The sequence below is a fragment of the Diorhabda carinulata genome, chromosome 7 (assembly GCF_026250575.1).
Source record: "Diorhabda carinulata isolate Delta chromosome 7, icDioCari1.1, whole genome shotgun sequence".
Lineage (NCBI taxonomy): Eukaryota > Metazoa > Arthropoda > Insecta > Coleoptera > Chrysomelidae > Diorhabda > Diorhabda carinulata.
In genome coordinates this window covers 8,386,926-8,409,159 of record NC_079466.1, presented here as the reverse complement: position 1 = coordinate 8,409,159, position 22,234 = coordinate 8,386,926, and the positions used below count along the sequence as shown (strand labels likewise).

The following is a 22,234-nucleotide window of genomic DNA, read 5'->3' as shown; positions in this document are numbered from 1 at the left end:
TGGTCTAAGGTATTTTCATGATAAAATTGTATTTTAAACAATTTTACTGATTTTCAGCTTGATGGGAATTTATGTAGCTTCACTCTTGTTTTTTTGGTCTAATTTGACCGGACTATATTAGATTCATTAAATACAGTGTGTCCACGTAAGTTGGCGGCATATGGGACATAACTTTTTTATTATTAATTTTACGAAAAAAAGTTATTCTTTATAAAAAGTTCTGCGTGGTCCAAAACCTAAAATTCAATCATCAGATGTTAAATTTTTTCAGTCGTATACGATATTTAGAATTAAAAATAGCTTTCAAATATTTAACATTGTTTATTTACATTAAAAAACTATTTTTTTCTACATTTTCTCTGCGATTACTTTGGAAATTTAATTATATTTTTATTGCATTTATTAATTATAAATTTGATTAAACAATTCTAAATAAACAATTATCTCTTAATTTTTATGGAACACTGATAACCTTTAAGTTGCTTCATCATTAGTTTGTAACATTCTAACGATGCATTTAAATGAAGTTTGTATGCATAATTTACTTTGTTACAATAAATACTAATGAATAATCCTATCTTCAATTTACTAATGCCTCCACATATCCTCCATTTCTGTTCATACATGTAACAAATCTATTACAAAATTCTCTTCTGCAATTATTCTCTCTAAATGACCAACATCTGGAAATGGCTTTTGAAGGTAAACTTTTTGCTTTAAGTAGCCCCACAAGAAAAAATCGTGTGGGGTTAAATCTGGAGGCCGCGGAGGCCAAGGAATTTCTGAAAAACGATGAAAAACCCTTCCATTGAAAATATTCTCAATGTATCGACGTACATCTAATTGCTGTGACATGGGACACCATCCTGCCTGAACCATATCTGCTGACGTTCAAGTAAGGGAAGGTTGTCAAGAAAATCATTTATTTTATTGTTTAAAAAGCACAAATAACTATCAGCATTCAAGGTTTCTCGGATAAAAAAGGTCCAATTATTTGATTTTTATACATTCCGCACCACAAGTTTGTTTTGAACGAATATAAAAATGTCTGCTGTTTCTCGAAATGTTTTATAATTATCACCCACTATTAGCACAATCTCAATTTTCTCTTCCAGACTTAATGTTTTCACTAACTTTTCATAAACAAATACGTCTGTCAAACATAAAACTGTACAATATGGATCTCTAAAAACTATGAAAAACACTGTTAGACTGCCTAAAAAAAGTGTTTATACCGTGGTCCTTTTTATAATACGATTGTTGAAGTTTTTTCGAATGTTCGATATTTAGACAGTTCGCAAAGCCTACTTTAATTATTAGTTTTAAAAAATGCCGGTGCATCCTAGATTAATTATGCATTAATGTGCAAACTTAAATTTCCAACGTAATCGCAGAGAAAATGTAGAAAAAAATATTTTTTAATGTAAATAAACAATGTTGAATATTTTACCTTCTTGCTTCTATCATCTGCTTAAGCTAGAATTTGTATCAGTTTTGTTATAATAGCTCACTTTGAACCAGCAGCTTCATCTAGCTCAAAATTTAATTTAATTTTATTTAATTGGTTAGAAGACTTCGATTGATGGCCTTTTATGCAATAACATCAATAAAAGTTATTTATCTCTAAATTCCTTTATTTGCTCTCCTATCATTACTCTTGCTGCTGATCGCTCTATCGTCATGTTTATTAGTCTTCCCTTTCACTTGGTACCCTAATGTTTTAGTGTTTCTCTGTTTGTACTATCAAAAGCTTGTTTAAATTTCATATACAGTATTTGTAGCTTTTCCAAATACTTTGGAAAATTTTTGTATGTTGCTTATGCTCTAATATCTATTTTTTAGGCCGAGACCCAGTTGTCATAGAAAGAAGCAACTTAGTGAACATAAGTAAATTAGTTGTCAAAGAACTAATAGAACAGTCTCTTAGATATGGAAGAATGTTGGATTCAGATCATATGCCCCTACAACATTTCTTTATTGTTTTAGAACATGTACTTCGTCATGGACTCAGACCCAAGAAGGTGAGTACGATATTTTAACAATCATTGTTTACCTAAATAATGACTGTTCAAATTATTCAAATATAATCACCAATGTTTTTATAATTTTTTTTATTTTCAGGGCTTACTGGGTCCTAAAAAGGAGTTATGGGACATTTTACAAATGGTAGAGAAATATGCCCCAGAAGCACAAGATATTACAGCCAGTGTTAGAGATTTACCAACAGTTAGGTAAAACACTGATTTTGAAACCCCAATAATTTTCTTTGTTTATATATTCTAGTAATTCGTATAATAGTGTTTTTGCGCCCTATCTACTAAGTATTACTACTATCTCTCCCTTTTTCTCATTTTTCCTTTTGTTCTCTCTAAGGTGTTTGAAATGTATTTATTATCAATTTACCCATTTATCTATCTTTTTCTGTTCTGTGCCAGTATCATAATTTCATTTATTTTCTGCTATCTTTATTTTCCTAGATTTGCTATTTGCTTGTTCCATGTTTTTTTGGGCCCCTTCTCCTTATAGTTCATGCTTTCCATATTCGTTTTGTTAATCTCTTGTTCTATTCTTGTTCAATATCCAAACCAGTTTAAAATTCACTTATTTATTTTTTCTTTGATTATTTCTTGTTGTAAGTTGTTTCTTATAATTCTATATTTATATTATCCATCCTAGTTCTTCCTTCTATTTTTCGTAGGTACTTTATCTCGACTCCATTTACCTCACCATTTTATTGTTGGTTATCCACGTTTCACTTCCATATGTCAGTGATGGAACTATTATTATATTGTATACGCTCAATTTTCTATTTCCTCGTTCATTATAATTTTTTTGTATTTTCTATGTTAATTTCCATTTACTATCTCTATCTCTTTTATCCAAATTTTTGTGAGTACTTCCATCTTTCTGTGATTTTCTGCCATAATTACGATGTCGTCTGAATATAGTAAGTTTCAAAGTTTATTGGCATCATGTTGAGTATTTCATCCATTATTAATATGAACAAGAGTGGGATTAGACTGTCCCCTTGTTTTATCCTTTTTACTATCATAAAGCCTTCTGATCTTTATCCATTCAGTTGTACTTTCCCTTTTATTTTATACGCTTTTTGTGATAGGTATTATTTTTTTTGGTATTTTTAATTTATTTCATAACTTCCACATGATGTTTCTTTGGATTGAGTCGAATGTTGCTCTTAAGTCTATGAACGTTAAGTGCTGTTTCTTTTTTTTTTGTAACGTCCTACTGTTATATTTCTTAGTATGAAAATATTATCTATTATTCTTGTCTTCCTTTTCAGTATTCTGCTTTTTTTCTTCCAGTTTCTTATCTACTTCTTCTTTTAGTCTTCTTTCTATTATCATAGTGTATATCTTATAGAACACTGAAGCTAGGCATATTGGTCTGTAGTTCTCTCATTTTGTTCGTTCTCCTTTTTGTGGATTTTAACTAGCAATTTTTTCCTTCCATTCTTGTGATATTGTTTCTGACCTACAAGCTTCTTTCATTGTCTCCCATACCCATGTCTTGTTTCTTCTCCCGGATATTTGACCATTTCTGGATCTATCTTATCTGCTCCGCTCGCTTTGTTGATTTTAATTATCCGTATTGTTTCTTTGAATTCAAAGCTGATTTCTTCCAAATTTGTATTTTTTGTTTCTTCCAGTCAGCCATGATGTAAGTTTGGTCTACTTCTTCTTTGAATTTTTTCATGTAAATAGAGTTCCATGTATTTGATATTTCTAGGTTTTGTTCTAAGTTTGTTTTCTATCTCCCTCAAATATCCCATTAAACGAAAAATGTTTTTTGCTATATTCTTATTATCCCTAATAGTAAAGAAAATAATCTTTTCTTATTTAGACAGAGAAACGCTAGTAATTGTGATTGTACGATTTTCATGACTACTGTTATATTTTTATTTTATATCTTAATAATCTAAAGCTTTCAACTTGCTTAGGATCATAACGGTTTTTTGCTACTAACCGCCGCTATCATTTCATATGTAACATAGTTACTACATTTATGAAGCTAAAAACTATACTTTGTTAATATTGGTTCATTTCTTTCAAATTTTTTTTTGTATTTGCTTTGTTGTAAATTATATTCAGAGTTCATGCTTGTTTGTATTGGACAGGAACATCTACTACTAATGGGTTTAAAACCTTTTTCTAGTTGTGCAGTTGAGTTTGACTACTAAATTATTATTATTTTTAATAAAAGAGTCACCCTTGAAAATTTATTTTTATTTAATTCTCTTCTCGTTTTTCGATTATATCAAAAAATCTTTTATTCCTTTGTTATTACACATAAATATGTCATACCTCTTTTGATTTATCAATATAGATGCAAAGTGATCCTATAAATAGCAGTGTGAATAAGTTTTTCTTATATTTCTTTTCATTTAACAGATTAGGTTTGTTTTTACTTGATATAAAAATACAGTAACAAATTAACACTATAACCTCTTCCATAAAAAATACTGCAACATATAGTGAAAACCATAATGTACTGAAATAAAACTACTGTAATAATTTTTATTTAATAATTATAACTTTTGGTCTTGCAAATACATTTTTCTAGGTTTCTTTTGTTTGGAGTGATCCATGAAATGTATTTTTACAAATTTTGATTGTATTCAGAACAGGTGTTCGGCGGTTTCCTTTGGTTCCTTACAGTTTCTCTAATGCTCTTCAGATGGTAGTTCACTAGACAGTGTCCAGAAAGCATATCAGTAACTCTCCTTAACTCGTCTTTGTTCAATGAAAGAATAACTTAAGTCATAACCATGACTTAATGGCCTTTTGGGAAAACTATGAAAGATTGTGGTCCTATGAAAGTAATTGTATGTACCCACAAAAGAGTAGTAACTTGATTGTTTGCTTCCATCCTACTAGCTTTGACTTCATTTTATAAGAGTCAACTGCTTGTAGGGCTGCTCTTCTATCTGATGAATATATTTACAATGCTGAGGTACTCAGTCAGTTCGCCGGGCTGGTCTAGTCAGGTCTAAAATGACATTAGTGCTGCTGTTGGACATGACCGTGTCGCGCCTGTTATCGCAAGGTAGGCCGCCCTTTACAATTTATCTAAGGTTGTTTTCCCAGATTCATCATTTTGGGTTCTAAGTCCTATGTTCCTGTGACCATTTTGCAGCAGTTGCAATTCCTGCCTTATGGCTCACTGCTTGATATTGTCAGAAAGGGCCTAAGTTAACAAATGCATTTGAAAAAACAATAGTTCTTGGGTTACCCTGAATTTTTTTAAAATCTTATTTGGCCATTTATAATTCTTCGTTATGTAATTTTTATAGATTTTCCAGTAGTTATATTATTGGCTTCATTTAATCCTTTAAAAATCATTCCACCAATCTTATTTTCTTTTAGAACACATATGGGTCGAGCAAGAGCTTGGTTGAGACTAGCATTGATGCAGAAAAAGTTAGCAGACTATTTAAAAGTTCTAGTAGATCATAAAGATGAGGCGTTAGCAGAATATTTTGAACCTGATGCTTTAATGTTAAGTGATGAAGCTATTATTATTATTGGACTTCTAGTTGGTTTAAATGTAATCGACTGTAATCTGTGTGTTAAGGTAAGGTATTTGTTTGAAAATTAAAGTTAGTTAGTTCATTTTTCCAATAATCCATTCGATCAGTAATGTGCTTGTAACTAAAAAAATTCTAAGGAAATTCTTTTTCTGTTTCATATTTAAAGGGAGTTTAGTGGTTATACTAAGCTTCTATCCTTACAAAATTCGAGTAATTGATATTTTTCAATTTTGAGTAGAAGAATATAAAACTGTACCACATACTTTTTTCTGACTAAATTGGTGCCATTTGGGGGGATGGTGATATAAACCCTAACCACTTATTTGAGATCTGTTACAAAGTAGTAACAAATTTGAATTTTTTATTGGCGCGAAATTTTAGATATTATTTCTGTGATAAGAAGCCGTAACTTGATGTCGACTTTTTATCGGGTTTAAGTTTTCGACACCAGTGTGTCCGTCTTCACGAGATCTACAAGATGGTTTTACTTGATAAGTCAAATTCCTTATAATGGCGAATATAGAACGTATGTCCAAAGTTCACATTACAGACGAGGTAATAACTTGATAAGTAGACATACCCAGGCAGGGCTCTGACCAAATAGTTCAGAATAACAAATTTTTAAGATGTCAACATTTGAAATGTCAACGTATCTAATTTTTCCACTTTTAAATATCGGCTTATTTTTGTCTATTAAAGAAAGAATAACTTGATATGTTGATATATCATGTTATGCCTTCTTTAAAAATATCCTCTATTCTATAGGATAAATAAACTAGAGTAACGCCACTAGGCAAACTGTGATATATTGTCTTATCGTGTTTTGCCAACTTGCAATATTGAGGTTTTTTGAGGTTAGGTGTGTGTAATATAATTTGCAATTGTGTCTTTTAGTTGAAAACAAAGTGTGTAATAAAATATGTAATACTCGAAGTGATCTGTTTGGACATTTTGGAACATATAGATAATCTCCTATAGTGTGATTTACGTGATTCCATTGAACGTGAAGTTACAGTTACTAATAATAACTGTTCGTTTAATGAACAAATTTCAGCTCCTGGTATAGCATCTATTCCTGATGATTCATTGATGTGTAAACCTTCAACTAGTTGCCTAACCGTAACATGTGAACCCCAAGTAAATATTACAATTTTATAATCTGTAGTTTCAATAGTGTAATATAGACTTAATTTCGCTAAAGCTAATAAAAAAGTTAATCAAAACTAACATTTTTGTATCATTGTAGGACAGTTTCGATAAAAACAGTGATGACCCAGTTGCAGACCCACAATGGACTCCAAAGCTTGAAAACCATTCTAGGAAAAGAAAGCTATTTTATCATCTCGTACAAAAGCAGGAAACGTCACGATCAGAAAGTGATACTGAAGGTTGTGTATGATTTATGCAAAAAATGACAACTTTTACTATTTTTATATTTATTTTTCAGATGAAGTTGTGATTGATAACGAATTTGATATAGCTAGCAGTAAACTAATGATTTCCGACAGCAACTTATTTTTGGACTTATCTCAATTACAAGATGCAGATCAGCATGAGTAGCAAAAAGAAAGCACGTAAAACCTCAACAACTAAGTCTGCTCCTTCTAAACCCAAAAGAATGTAAGGGGTTAGAGCGCGTGAGCACGAAAAAAATAAAAAAGATCACAGTATGGCTTGCAAAAGTAGAAAAGGTGAAGTTCACGGTCCCATTGTGTTCATGTGAAACTGTGAAACGTTGTTAGAAGAAAAAATGTTTTGAGATTGTAACACCGGAAGTACAACATGAAATATTTAAAAACTTTTATTCTCTGCCAAGTAAAGTAAGGGACCAAACTTTGTGTGAAAAAATGGAAATTTCTGTATCAAAGTATAGTGCAAAAGGAAGAGGTAACTCTAACTCACGACAGGCTTGTGAATGTTCGTTATAATATTATTATTGAGAATAAAACAATTAATGTTTGTAAACTAATGTTCATGGGTGCGTATGGAGTAAGCAGAGGGAAATTGGACATATTAATAGAAAAGAAAAGAGCTTCTCACTATGGTGTTATTGATGTTGGTATGAGGGGCAAACAAACGACAGCTAACAAAACGTCTGATGAAGAGATATATTGTATTCATCATTTCATAGACAACTACCCAAGACAAGAAAGTCATTACGCTAGACGAGATAACTCATCAGAAAAGATATTTTTCCTAGTCATTTAAGTATCAAAATAATGTACACAGAGTACTTACAGTGGCGAGTAGAAAAACGGGTACGATAAGTCGTTTGGATATGACACAAAAGGCTATAAGTTCAAAGACTTATTGATTTATTTACACGTGCAAAACTTGTGATGAATTTAATGTATTTAAAAGACATGATACCATTACAGCTGACCGTGATGTTATCAATGCCAGCCATAATGTTCACGTTCTAGAGGCACCAGAGGCTTATGATCGTAAACTCGAAGACAAAGAACATGCAAAAAACACTAAATATGCCATACTTCACAACCTACATTGCGTATTTCAAAAGACTGTTAACTATGTGCAACTTAACTATTCGTGATTGTTCACGAGAGAAAGATTCATCAGACTGCTGTATATGGACTGTGGAGTGAGCTTCAAGGAGAAAGAGGATCAGATCAGATTGCATCTTGTATGTTAAAAAAGCTTCTAGAGTTACCAGCAAACGTAGAGCACGTAATTACGTACTCAGACACATGTGGTGGCCAGAATAGGAATATTAATAGGGAAGTTATGTTTATGTATGCTTTGGCAAAAAATGACAATCTCAATGTTATTGATCAAAAGTTTCTTCTACCAGGGCACACCCGCCTTGAATGCGACAGTGATCATGCTCGCATTGAACAAGCAAAAAAAGACTTGGATCATCAGGATCGTCGAATGTTGATGAAAAAAATTTTAAGATTATGGTTCCTCATGATTGGTGTCAGTTTGTCCTTGGTAAAAAAGGTTTAATGTGATCGAGATGGACCTAACAGATTTCAAAGCGTTTTCATCTCTTTTAGCTAAGAATAACATTTTAGTGCATCGTAATCACGATACGGAAAAAACTCCAGTCGAATGACTAAAAATAAAATGGTTAAGATACACGAAGGAATTTGGAGTCATCCATTTCAAATATGATCTGAATCCATTTACTCCATTTTGAACCCTAAATCTTATTCGCGACAGAAAAGGTCGGAAGATCTGTGCAAAAAATCTTCAAGTATATAACTCATTTGTCAGTAGTCTTGGAGTAAATCCTTTGAAAAGGAAGGATCTGCTATCGTTATTAACCTTAATAGATAAGAAGTTCCATAATTTTTACAAAAAGCTGCCAACAACCTCAAAAGCGTTGGAGCTCGATGAGCTAAGCAATGCATAGGACGACTCAGAGATTGAAACTCAAGCAAACTCCTAGTTCAGTAGCTTTTTTTGTTTTGGATACCAAGAAATCCTGTTCAGTTTCACTTCTTGTTGTAACTACTTATTTTAACTATAAACAAAGTGTATTTATGGATATTTTTGTTACAATTATATTGATATCAAACTTAAAAATGTAGATATTTTCAAAAATCACAAGTTTTATTCTTTTTTTGGTTGAAGTGTTATTAGCACTAGTTAAAAAAACATGGCAGAGCAAAAGGTGGCAAAACCTGTTATGTTCAATAATCTTACATGACTCCAATATTGTGCCATGTTTCACTTTCATACTTTATAACTCCCAATATTCAGTATTTAACCTTTCGAAATAGTATTAGCTACAAATTGTTCTTTGATGTTGAGATTTAACAGATATTTAATCATAAAATCGCTCTACTGTAAAGTTAGTCAAACTCGATATATTAAGTTATGGCTTCTTAGCACAGATTTTATAATAGTTTATGCCATTAACCCTTTCAGTGCGCTTGGCACACATTACATGTGTGCCATGGGTCCACTTGTACAAAATGGCCAAGCTGAGTTGTTGTATTAACACACTTTTATTAGCTTCACCTGTATGTGGGTATGCGAGTTTGTTTGTAATTCTCTTTTGGACTAAGAGCAAATGGCTTATTTAATAAAAATTTCGTTTGATACAGGATTCGAACCTCCGATCTAAGTATTAGAAATTAAGCACTTCGATAACCTTACCAACTACATCGTTATGGCTCGATACAAGTTTCGACGAGATGTAGGTATATGATTAGCGAAGCCATTATTTGAAGGTTGTATCAAAGAACAAAAACGCAGGGGTGTATATGGTCAAACGAGCTATAGGAAAAATATGCTTATGACGTTGCGGCGTTGCAACATGGAAAAATATTTTATACGGGACGTATCAAAAAAACACACGGAAAAATTATTATGATTATAAAAAACTCGCTTTTAAGGCACGTGTTTTGTAGTATTTTCGAACCATATTTTAGTTCGTAGCATGTTGTGAAGACCAGATACGTCAGAAAATTTTGTTCTTGATTTTTTTAGTGGGTACAATTTGGATGAGGAATTATTAACAATGTTGAAATTGTGGGACTCAGATTTAGAATATAATTTATCGTCGGACGATGATAATTTTGACCCCATCATTCAGGATTTAAGGAAAGCTCTGATGATAATGGTGAAGGTACTTTCGATAGTTTTTCTGTTGTTTGGTTTTTCTATACTTATCATTATTTCCCTTTTTCGGAAAAAAACGAATTTTTTCAATCTATTTCTTCAGATTTATCCTGGTTTACGAGGTTGACTATTGGAGTTTTTAGCAAGTTATGTATTTTTACGTAGGATAGGGAGCTAGCCTACCGCTACAATCCTCCTCCTTTATCCGGACAGCAGTGATGATGAGCACTCAATCCACCCATCACCACTACAGGCGGAGTTGAAGTATTTGGATCGAAAAATGTCCTTATATGACTAGAATTGCAATATTGGAGGGATAGCAGAAAATAACTAACACGGAAACCCCCAGAGTCAGAGAGGTAGAACACAAAATTTAAATGTCGGGTTTGTTCCCAGTGTTAAAATTGTCCTGATAATTGCCCTGATAATTGCCATAATTGGGCAATTATCAGGTCAATGAAAAATGCAAGAATAGACCAACGATATATTGACATTATACAGACACTAAATGATAACTCAAAAATGAAAGTAAGGCTATATGAAGACACTGAGGAAATCATAATTAAAAGAGGCGTTAGACAAGGAGACATTGTGTCACCCAAATTGTTTACACTGGTGCTAGAAGACGTTTTTAAGAGCCTACATTGGGAAGACAGAGGAATTGATATATCGGGAGAAAAACTAAGTAACCTAAGATTTGCCGATGACATTGCCATTTTTGCCCCAAACAGTGAAGAATTAGAATACATGCTTATAGAACTACAACAAGAAGCAAGAAAAGTAGGCCTAGAAATGAACATTTCTAAAACCAAATTCATGACAAACCAACGGACAAACAAAGAGAGTATAAATGTGCGAGGACAACAGATAAAGAAAGTGAACTCTTATATCTACCTAGGTCAAGAATTAACATTGGGTAAAACCAATCAAGAACTTGAAATTAACCACAGAATACATCTAGGATGGGCGGCCTACGGGAAGATGCGACACGTCTTCAACTCCAACCTACCCCTCAAACTAAAAACCAAGGTTTACATGGAATGCATTCTCCCAGTAACAACCCACGGATGTGAAACATGGGTCCTAACAAAGAAAATCTTGAATAAATTAAAGGTACATCAAAGATCAATAGAACGGAAAATGATAGGAATAACGCTTAAAGACCATAAAACCAATGAGTGGATAAGAAATAGAACCAAAATCGAGGACATAGTGAGGCGAATAGGTAGTCTTAAATGGAACTGGGCCGGACATGTTGCTCGAAATAACACCAACTGGAGCGGAAAAATAACAAGATGGAGACCTTGGGGGGAGAAAAGAAGCACCGGCAGACCACAACAAAGATGGTATGATGATATCAAGAGAACAGCCGGACTTAACTGGTACCAAGTGGCACAGAACAGGGAAAACTGGAAAAATATGAGAGAGGCCTATATCCAAAGGATAGAAAACGGCTAGAAGAGAGAGAGAGAGAGAGAGTTAAAATTGTCAATGACCATATGTCACTGTAGTAAATATCCTGGAGAGCCTGGTCTTTGTGTTAAGTGTTTTCCTGTTTTTCATGCCGCGTGAAAGGTACATAAATATTTTTTCGTTACTCTTGTTTGTTTCGCTTGGAATTGTATTTTTTTTTGTTTTATTATATTTATAACTTCATTCATTCTAAATGTTTGCTTTTTTTCTGTTTCATCGAGAATGAATATTTAAGTTCAACAAAAAAAAATTTTATGCCAAAGACGCGTGTCAGTGTGCACTGGGCAACAAATTTTGTGCCAGATGCTGCTGGCACGCGTGTATGCTAAGCATAAAAAACCCTAAAATCATGTTACTATTGGTTTAACTTTAGCAAATAATGAAATATCAAAATTGAAGAAATAATTTTTTATTAATAAAATAAAAACCGCTTGCGGCGAGTTATTCACTATGCCGCTCTGTAGCGATTGGGTTAAATAAGTATATGTAAACAAATTTTTGTATCTTTTTTACTGAAATTGTGCCTTAAGCCGCATATATTATTATTATTATATATATATATATATATATATATATGTATATTAACATTAATATAAAATTATAAATGCACTTTTAGATTGTTTTGGGAAGTCGTTTTAAGCTCTCTCTGCACCTATATCTAGAAAATATTTTGTACAATACTCTACATATTATTGTTCTTCCAAAACATATGGACTCCTTCCAAAGAAGCCTATTTTCAGGGTACTGAAGCTTTTTAGCGAAATGGGTAGGACATTCGCAGAGTAGATATTTCCATGGCCTACTATCAAAATCTACTCTTGTCTTTCTATGCCATGCCCATCGTCTCAAGGTGGTATCTGACAGAGCAGAAATGTCAGAAGACCGACCACCAGTTTCATGTCGTTTCTGGTCATCATGAGAAGTTTTTCAGACTTCTTAGTATAATGATATGGTTATGCATCTCTTGGATTGTCTTCTTTAGCCATTCGTTCAGTTCATTATTAATGTGGCATCTCGTGATGTTTCTGGTAGGGTTCTGGTCCAAGTTATGGAGTCGTTGCCCCTTTTTTGGCAAGAATATCTGCTTCCTCATTTCCTGGTATATCCAGGTGGCTTGGATGCCTTATTAGGGTTACTTTGTTTTTGTTAGGTAGTGCTTTTAGAGTTTGTTTAATCTCCCGCACTAGTTTGGATGTGCACTCAATAGCTTTCAGGTCCTTCAAGACCGCTTGGTTATCTGAGAGAATGTATGCAAACACTCCAGAGTACATTTGATTATTGGTAGCAATTCTACCTGAAAAATGATGTGTGATTTTGCTAGCTTCGACCCGCCTGTGTATCAGAGAGGTACATTTCCAGCTTGAGGAAGATTTTTGTTGACTCATGATTGGCGTTCATTAATTACCACTTCGAATGAGGTGTCTTTGTTCAACATGCTATGCATTTGGTCCTTAAAAGCACTTACTCGAATGAAATGCAGGTCAATAATAATTTATTATAATAATAAACTTAACAGTATTTATTACTAAGACCAAAAAAAGTATATATTTTCAAATGAAACATAGCATACAAAAATATTTAATGAAATATTGAGGCATTATTGTTTCAGTAATGTTTATATGCAGCACATTGATTATGAAACAAGAACCAAAATCACCAATACACCATCAATATGAAATTGTTTGCATCATGTCTGCCAGCTTGATTTCTATTTATGCTGGATAACCTATCTAAATGAAATATAAAGAATTAACTTGACCTTGCGTCAGTTCAGTAAACTGTCTATTATTATATTAATGTCAGAATTTTGTGTAAATTCTTCCAGTATACAGCTCAAATGTATTAACATATCACCAGCTTCTAAACTTATTAATATAAGTCATTTGTCTGTTTTTGACTCTATGTTTATCACTAAGTCTTTAATATTATCTTTGATATCTGGTAATACGTACAGATAAGGAATAGACATTTGGTAAAAGATATCCTATTTTGCTGTGAGTTAATTATTATTTTTAGGTGTAATCTCTAAATCATGTACCAAAATATAACAATTTCTTTTTCAATTTAAAAGTTTTTTTTTCATCTAAAACATGCTTTGAATCTCTTTTTAGGAAGAGGACTTGGATTGTCCTCAAGGGGTCATCGATTTTTCATTATATCTCAGATCTTCTAGTCATGTTTCAACAGATTCCAGTAATGAAGAACAAGGTGACGCAATGATCACAGTTTTGGATCAAAAGAATTATATAGAAGAACTCAACAGGCATTTAAAGTAGGTATTGACTTTTGATTTTTTTAACTATAAATTTATATCATTTTTCAGAAAGCATTGATATTGAAAAAAGGATATCAAATTAAATTCTACTAATATTATTTTTTACTCTCTTGATTTCTCTCCTTCCATTTCATTCTTTTCTTCAAGCTCTAATTCTTATACAAGGCGTTCTTCTACTAAACAGAAGCTACAGATACTATACTAGACTAATTTACTTTTATATAAAATTTTTTCTAAGGGAACTAGGACCTTTTGACGATATGTCAACTGACAATTTTTAACGAATAATAAATGATTTAGCACTACAGACTTATGAATTGTACAAAGTTTGAGGGTAGAGCTTTATTTGTAGTATGCTTAGAAAACTAATTTATCAGTGTCACATTCCATGGGCGCTAGCTTGTTTAGACCAAACTTTTAGATAAATTATACTATTTATAAATATAATAAATATTTATATGAGCATATAAAATCACATTCAGTATCTGTAATTTGCGTTTAGGAAAAAAATGTCCAGTACATAATCCATTGATTTCTTCACATCGTTAAGTTTGCAATAGTTTTTCAATATCCACAACTAAAACACAAAAAGTATTTTTTATTCTGTTTATTCTGTTAAACTATCAGTTTAAAATAGTGTTTATGTTTATTTTTTTAATTTAGTGCAACCGTAGCAAATCTACAAGTGAAAGTCGAATCTCTTACCACAACAAATGCACTAATGAAAGAAGATTTGGCTATAGCTAAAAACAATCTTTTAGCCTTGTATGAGGAAAATAGACAGCTAAGACAAGATTTAGGTATAGAATCTGAAGGATATACAATGGGAGCAAGTGGAGTTCAAATAACAAAAGTAGAGGAAAAGGAACAAAAAGAAGCAAATAAACTGGTCGGTAGCGAAGTGGAAGAATTGAAACAGAGATTAGAAGAAGAAAGAAAACTCAGACAAGAGGCTGATCATGAACTAGAAATGCAAGTAAGTATAAAAATAATACTACAATAATAAATTATTATTATCTGATTGCAAATGCTTCAGTTAATTAGAATAAGTGGAACTGATTCAAATTATTTATCAATATGATCACTTTTCTGCTCACATTAGGTTTATTCACTTCTGGAAAGTTAATTGATCTCTAACGTTAATTGAAACATAAACAATAGTACTCTACTCAATCCATTATATTTCCCTTTATTCTCTTTATCATCGTTGTTGGGAATAGTGAATTTAGAGTTGTTTTTCTCACGTACATGTATTTCCATTTGTTCTTCCTATTTTACCTGACATTAAAGGTAATAAGGACCTTGGTTTAAAATTATATGTTTATGTCTGTTTGTAGTGCTGAAAGTAAGGTTTTGTGTTATTTTTTCAGTATTACATATTCATGTCAGTCTATATTAGCAATTTTTTATTTAGTACAACCAGAAATCAGAGTTACAATATTCCATGAAATAATCTGCATTGGCATTTCAAGATTGCGTCCACTGATAGATTCTTCCTAACTTTCATTTGTTTGAAGTAGTGATTGTAATAGGACGCTTGAGTGATTTTATATTCTTTTGTAGTATTGGGTACTTCGAATTTTGAGGACATTTCTCACAAATAGTATATATTTTATATATGTTCAAAGACCGAAAACGGCCAGTGGCCGTATAAAACAGCCACAACGCGTTCTGTGTGCCTTGCGTTTGCCAAAACCGCGTTCTCGCTGATCTGATATGGCCAAAACCCGAATTAAATTATTTTAGATTTAGAAGACGTCAGCTCATGTAATATAATGCTGCTTATTAATAATCATTTGGTAACAAAGTAGTATAACACTCATTATTTGAATAAATGTTTAATGACAACGTTTTTATATATGTTTTATATCCATATAGCTAATAGTTATTAATAAGCAGCATTATATTACGTGAGCTGACGTCTTCTAAATCTAAAATAATTTCATTCGGGTTCTGGCTATATTAGAATAGCCATAACTCGTTCTGACAAACACAAGGCGCACAAAACGCGTTGTGGCTGTTTTAAAAGGCCATAGGCCTTTTCGGTCTTTGAGCGTAGCACATATACCAAATAAGTGAGTGCGTTGGTGAGCATACGACGAATTTTCGACTAGTTTAATTGCATTATAGCCATATTGGTTTGATGTTAATTTTATATAGTAAGATCTTGTTTGCAAATGTTAAGTTAGATCTTATCTCCTTAACTTTTAGATCAATTTGTTTTCGTTTTCATCCACGCAAATCTGGAAGCTAAATGTAGGCCGAGGTTTTTTGTACTTCCTGTTTTATGTAGTTCCATATTGTTCAGTTTGATTTGTGGACACTATTCCCTTGTTATTATATAACCCACACATTGAGACTTGCTAGCATTTATCTTATCTTTTTTCTTTAACCATAGTTGGATTTGGTCTTGTTGGTTGGATGTTTGAAGGGTTTTTGGATTCTCATAGATTACTAGTATTATTATTGACGGATGTTCCAATGGTTGTCTCTGCAGGCACTGGTAGGTCAGCTATGTCAGCTATATAAAAGTAGTGCAATGTTTGCAAAATACTATCATGGGATACTCCAGTTGTAATAGGAAATTTATCTGAGGTTCAGTTGCCTACTTTAGTTTTGAACCGTCTTACAGAGAAATATCACTTTAAGATACTAAGTACTTCATGTTTGCCAAATTCACTTATTCACATTCGAAACTACTCTGCTTCAACACATTTGGTACTCTTATACACTATTTCTATTCAAATTTTTGATGGTTTATTCCTTTTTTAATGTGATAATGTGGTAATATTTTGTCTTGACATAGTGTAAAGTTCTATAGTATCCTTCAAACTGAACTTGCTATTTGTATGTATTTATTTTGCAGATGTGTATGAAAGCAGAAATGGAAGTAGCTATGAAATTACTGGAAAAAGATATCCATGAAAAACAAGATACAATAATTTCTTTACGAAGACAGTTGGACGACATAAAATTGATTAACCTAGAAATGTACAAGAAACTTCAGGTAACTATCGTGACATAGTATCTAAACATCTTTTTTTTTAAATATTTATGTTTGTTCAGTTAAAAAATAATTTGACTGTTTTGGAGAATGGGGCTTGAGAAAAAGGTGTTTGCGAGCGTTAATTAGACACTCCTAGTGTCCTTGTCACTTTCTTTTAATTAATTAAGGGTATTTCCCATAATGTAATGTGGGTTACCATATTAGAATTTGCCACTAGAGGTACTGGAGGAGCTTAAGTTCTGTCTTATAAATGTCATGTCACTGTTTGTTTGAGAGCTTTAATTCACTATCGTCAAGGTTGAAATGTTTTTTTTTTCTTTTTTACAAACGTGAATATTTTGAAGGCATAAAGTTGTCTTTGAAATCGCTACAAAAACTACTTCCTTAGAGCTTAAGTCTTTTAGAAACACGCCCTTGTTAAAAATAAAACCTAAGAGGAGTGGGATTAATAGATCAGCTATAAACACTAGGCTCTCTAGAATAGCAGCAAGAAAGGGGGACACAATAGATCCTTTGGGTTGCGATGTATATGATATCCTAATATATATATACATAAATACATATAAACAAAACTTGACATTTTCTCCAATTGCACTGTTCGGATATGATTTATATTTAAGGTGAAATAAAAAATTTTGAGAGCGATCTCACTCGCCCGCGGGGTCAACTAGTGATATAAAAACAATAGCTCTCGTAGAGAATATTTAAAAACTATCTAAATACAGTTCATAGTAATTGTAAATATATTATTTTTGCCTGACACAATTGCATGCATAGACATAGTTTTTGTTGCTTTGTTGTGTTAAAGTTTGTGCAACAACTTGATTGATTATAGGAGTGTGAAATGGAACTAACTCAGAAAGGTGAGATGGTGAGTCGGCTACAAGCGAAAGCCGGACAAATTGGAAAGATTCTCAACAACTTAGAAAAATATAACCATCTTTTAAAAGATGATAAAAGACATATCGATAAAAAACATGATAGAAAGCAATCTCTTTCTAAATGTATGGCAAAAGAAAATAAAAAATGTGAATCGGTAGAAGAACCTTCTTGTAGTAATATGGAAAACGAAAGCAAATATATGGAACTGAAACAACCCATACCTTCTGATTCAACAGAATCTTTTATAAAACTTGATTTGGAATTAAATTCTCCTGAACAAAAGGAATAATTTAAAAAAGCTTTTCGAGTTCAAATTCTAATCAGCTAAAAATTCATAAAATTGATTTTTATAAAGTTTTAGTTGCTACAAATGACTGTATGAACTTATTATTGAGTTTTATTGTAATAAATTGTTTAAATATTTTTGCTAGGCGATGACATGCAAGTTTAAGTGTAGGAATATTTGTGCTTTATAATCCAATACACAATGGCTATATAAATTCGCACCTTCTTTCTTGTGTAACTTGTGATTATATAAAATCTATACTATTTTCTCAAAAATAAATTATTTATCACATTCTCATGCATAAAATATTTGAAATATATTTTTGTGTGTCAGCCCCTAGTCATTTAAACCAGTCATTGTATATTTTTACTATTGACTTTATATTATTATTTACTTTTTCACTACTATTCATAAATTTTATACAAATTTTAACCAAACAGTAATTTAATTGTTTTTTGAAATATTTTCATTATTTGTACTTACGTTTCATGCATTGCTATATAAACAATCTAAATAACTTATATGTTTTGGGCATAACATATTTATATTGGATATAGCAAATGAATATGTAAATGTGACTTATTTCAGGATAGCGAGGCTTCTCTAAGGCATAAAATCGAGTTTATTACCAAGCTAGAAGCTAAAGCGCAATCTATGACAGAAACAATACAATCTCTTGAAAATAAGTAGGTACCTTTTTGATTTATTTTCTACCTATTTTTAGTTCTTTTAACCTGATGAATAATCATGAAACGTTGACAAATATCAAAATTGGGATTTCAAATGAGTTTAAATAAACAATTCACCATCCTTCTACAGTTTTCTCAGATGGTTGTTTAAGATTCAAAATATTCTACCTACAGTGGTTTTCATACTTTTACTTCCGTCTTTTATATCACTATTTGATATTTTATAATGTAATATTATTTATATTTGACATAACCTGATAACTATTCCCAATGGGTTCCATAAAAATATTACTTTTTATTGGAACTATTAGCTATTACTATTTATTAAATTCACTGTTTTGGGTAGTTGTTTGTTACTTGTTTTTCTTTGAAAATCAAAAATGATCGGCTTAAGCTACTTAAATTCATATTGCAATAAACGATTTATACTCAGAATTAACTTAATCTTTTTCCATTAGAAGAGGAAATAACTAAGGAACGCAGAAACATTTGTTAAATAATGTGAATTTTGACAGGTTGACAAAAAACCTTTTCACAAATATTGTCTTTCGTATGTTTCCTTACCTAATACTTCATACTATTTCCTTGGTTTGCCTACCCCTATTTATTTTCTTGGTCATTCTTCATTGGCATATTCTTTATGTCTACACCAATTTAACAATTTCTTCTGTATTTTATTGATTATCGGGGTTTTTCCTGTTATATCCATCATGTATTCCTTTCTGATTCTATTGAATTTTGTTTTTTTTTATTATTTGTATCAAAACTTCCATTTCAATTGATATGACTCGATTAATCTCAAATATAGAATGTAGGTGATTGATAAATTTTTCAAATTATGGATACAGCAGTTAAAAATAAAATATTTACAACATTCACACTATCTTCATTATTCTGTATTCTGACTGGTCAGTTTTTAAATTTTGATTAATCTTCAGCGATTTATTTATTATAGTGAGAGAAAATATTAATGAGACTGATAGCAAAAGAAAGGTAACAAGCGACTGAGTGATCCATTTATGCGATAAAATATATTGTTCTGGTAGTTAATATTCTATTAAAGTGATACTTTATAAAATTAGTTTTCTTAACGATTCGCTTATGTAAGCGTAGTTGTGGTTCCTTCATTTATCTTTGTTTTTCATAATTTTTATGGAAAAGGTCTTGGAAGTTTTATATGATCGATATATAATTTTTCCATCATGTTATCAGACTATCGTATGGATCGTATAGACCATCACTCAGAAAGTGATTGATTGTTTGATGATAGAACTAGAAAAATAAGCGATTTGGTGTGGAAATATGTATTTTTAACTTCAATAGAACTTTGTATGTTACGAATAATGTTTGTCTTCAAGGCATCAATTATTGCTGGTTTCTGAAAATAAATCAGTAACTTCACGTAGCCCCACTGGAAATAATTGAAAAAAAAGAGGCCTTGAAGGTCAATTGATAAATCAGTTATTCAAAATCAACTTATGTCAAATTTTAATGATTGAATTCGCCGTATTCTACAAAATCGTTGATCATGTTGCATATTATCTATTATCCATATAGCGAGCAGTGATTTCATTTTTTTAGGAATAAGGATATAAATTACACCAAACAGTGCTTTTTCTGTTTATTAGCCATTTACCCAAAAATAAACACAATTTTGCGGTACAATATTGAATCAGTATCAAAGTACTCCAAAGCCCAATCAACAAACGACTCGCGCATATGATGTTCTCAAGTTTGTCCTTGTATCTTTCAGCTGCTACTTTGCAACCTACTCATGTTTAATAAACTTGAACGCAACAGCTGATATTAATGTCTAAAAAACTCCCGTAATTTGAGATCAAGACACAAGTGTCCTAATTTTGTAAATTGCTTGAAAGCTTATTTTCAGCTTGACTAAAAAATTTAAAAAATACTCAGTTTCAGCTATATTACTTTCACTGAGAGCATTATAATAGCAAGAAAAGATAATAGATAAAATATTCGAATAAAGGGAAAACAAATCGAACAAGTAAAAATATCTAGGTAAAATAAAAGAAAATAATGACATACTGAAGTAGGATATAATGAAAAAACTAGGAAAACTTTAATGCAATGAAAGCATCATTCTCTGGGAAAATAGTAGTAAAATACAATAGAATCAAAATTGTGAAAAAATAGTCTATTATGCTGAACAACTAGGAATATAAATAAATAAATATAAATGCAATGGAAAAGAGTTTAGAAGAAAATAAAGCAAAAATTATTGAATAAGCGATTAAACAAAAACTGAAAATGAAACCACTTAGAGATAAAATATATGAAGCACCATTGAGGTGTCCTTTCGCTGTATGGTTAAAAACAGAATACCAAAAAGAACGTTCTAATCCAAAATAGCAAATAAAAATCATAAAGGAAGACCAAGAAGAATATGGATTGAAAATCTGAAAAAAGCAGCTGAGTCAAAGGGTATAAAATGGGGAGGAATAAAAGGTTAAACAGGAAGGCATGCAGAAAAAAAGTATATGTCATAACCGTCAATCAATCATACATTTTATTGTAATCTACCTTTTGCTTTTTTAATTCACTTGAAATTGATAATATAATACTTGCTGAAAAGACTTTTTCCCTCAAATGATTATGTTAATACTAAGTAATGTTTGAAAATATTCATAAATTCGTATTAATTTTTCAATGTGTGATATTATTTAATAACTGAGTAATATTAGAAATAATGCTTGGATTGTAGTAATAGTTATTTTCACTTGAGTAGATTATATAAGTAGGTTACTGTTATTCATGTTAACATGTATAAAAACGTTGGCAAACCTTCACTACAAGCAGCTACTAGTATTTAAGTTATATTATTACAAAAAATATCGTAGATTGTTATGGATATTATATTCTTGTAACGTTCCTAGGATCTGCATTATATTTAATGCGAAATAAAACTTTGTATAATGCAAATATTGATTTTTTTGCTTAAAAGTGTTGAAATAAAAGTAATTTTCTTCAAGATGTGGATTTTATTTCTTCCCATATTTATTATTTTTTTCACTATTTTTTTACATTCATTTTGTAGTTTAGGTTTGCCATTATTTTTCCTTTTAATCCTAAGCTTTCTTTAATTAACTTTTATTTTTATTTAATTCATTCAACTTTTGCGAAAAGTATGTATAAATCTCATAGAAATTATACCTATAAGCTTACAAATGCAAAATACAAATGTAATTTATGTCCATCTAAATCTCACCTACTTCACCTTCCTCCAAAAGATCATTGTAAGGGGTAGCTACCCGTTGTGTCCAATATGTTCAATGCTTAAGACAGCAATAAAATTATCACTACAGAGTTCTAAGTTTCATGTGTCATCTTCGAAGGGTGTTAGCGTTAGAATAAAATCACTTCTAATATGTATCTGTAGTTTACGTTTGATAGAAGATTTCTGGATACATAAAAATGCTAAAGATAAGATGTTTTAAAGAACAATTGACATTGTTTATGTTAG

The 22,234-nt window shown here is 31.4% G+C and overlaps 1 protein-coding gene across 4 annotated transcripts in view; it reads left to right on the top strand.

Moving 5' to 3' along the window:
• LOC130896644 (RUN and FYVE domain-containing protein 2) overlaps positions 1-22,234 on the top strand; it is a 30,375-nt gene that overhangs the window by 5,402 nt on the left and 2,739 nt on the right. For 2 of the 4 annotated variants that reach the window (XM_057804858.1, XM_057804857.1), the window contains exons 2-8: positions 1,843-2,021; positions 2,122-2,231; positions 5,385-5,592; positions 13,723-13,883; positions 14,550-14,862; positions 16,753-16,893; positions 18,650-18,747. In XM_057804858.1, coding sequence (XP_057660841.1) covers positions 1,843-2,021; positions 2,122-2,231; positions 5,385-5,592; positions 13,723-13,883; positions 14,550-14,862; positions 16,753-16,893; positions 18,650-18,747 — 1,210 coding nt within the window. Of the gene's footprint in view, positions 1-1,842; positions 2,022-2,121; positions 2,232-5,384; positions 5,593-13,722; positions 13,884-14,549; positions 14,863-16,752; positions 16,894-17,728; positions 21,743-22,234 lie in introns of those variants that run through there. The other 2 variants (XM_057804860.1, XM_057804859.1) reach the window with 1 other exon arrangement.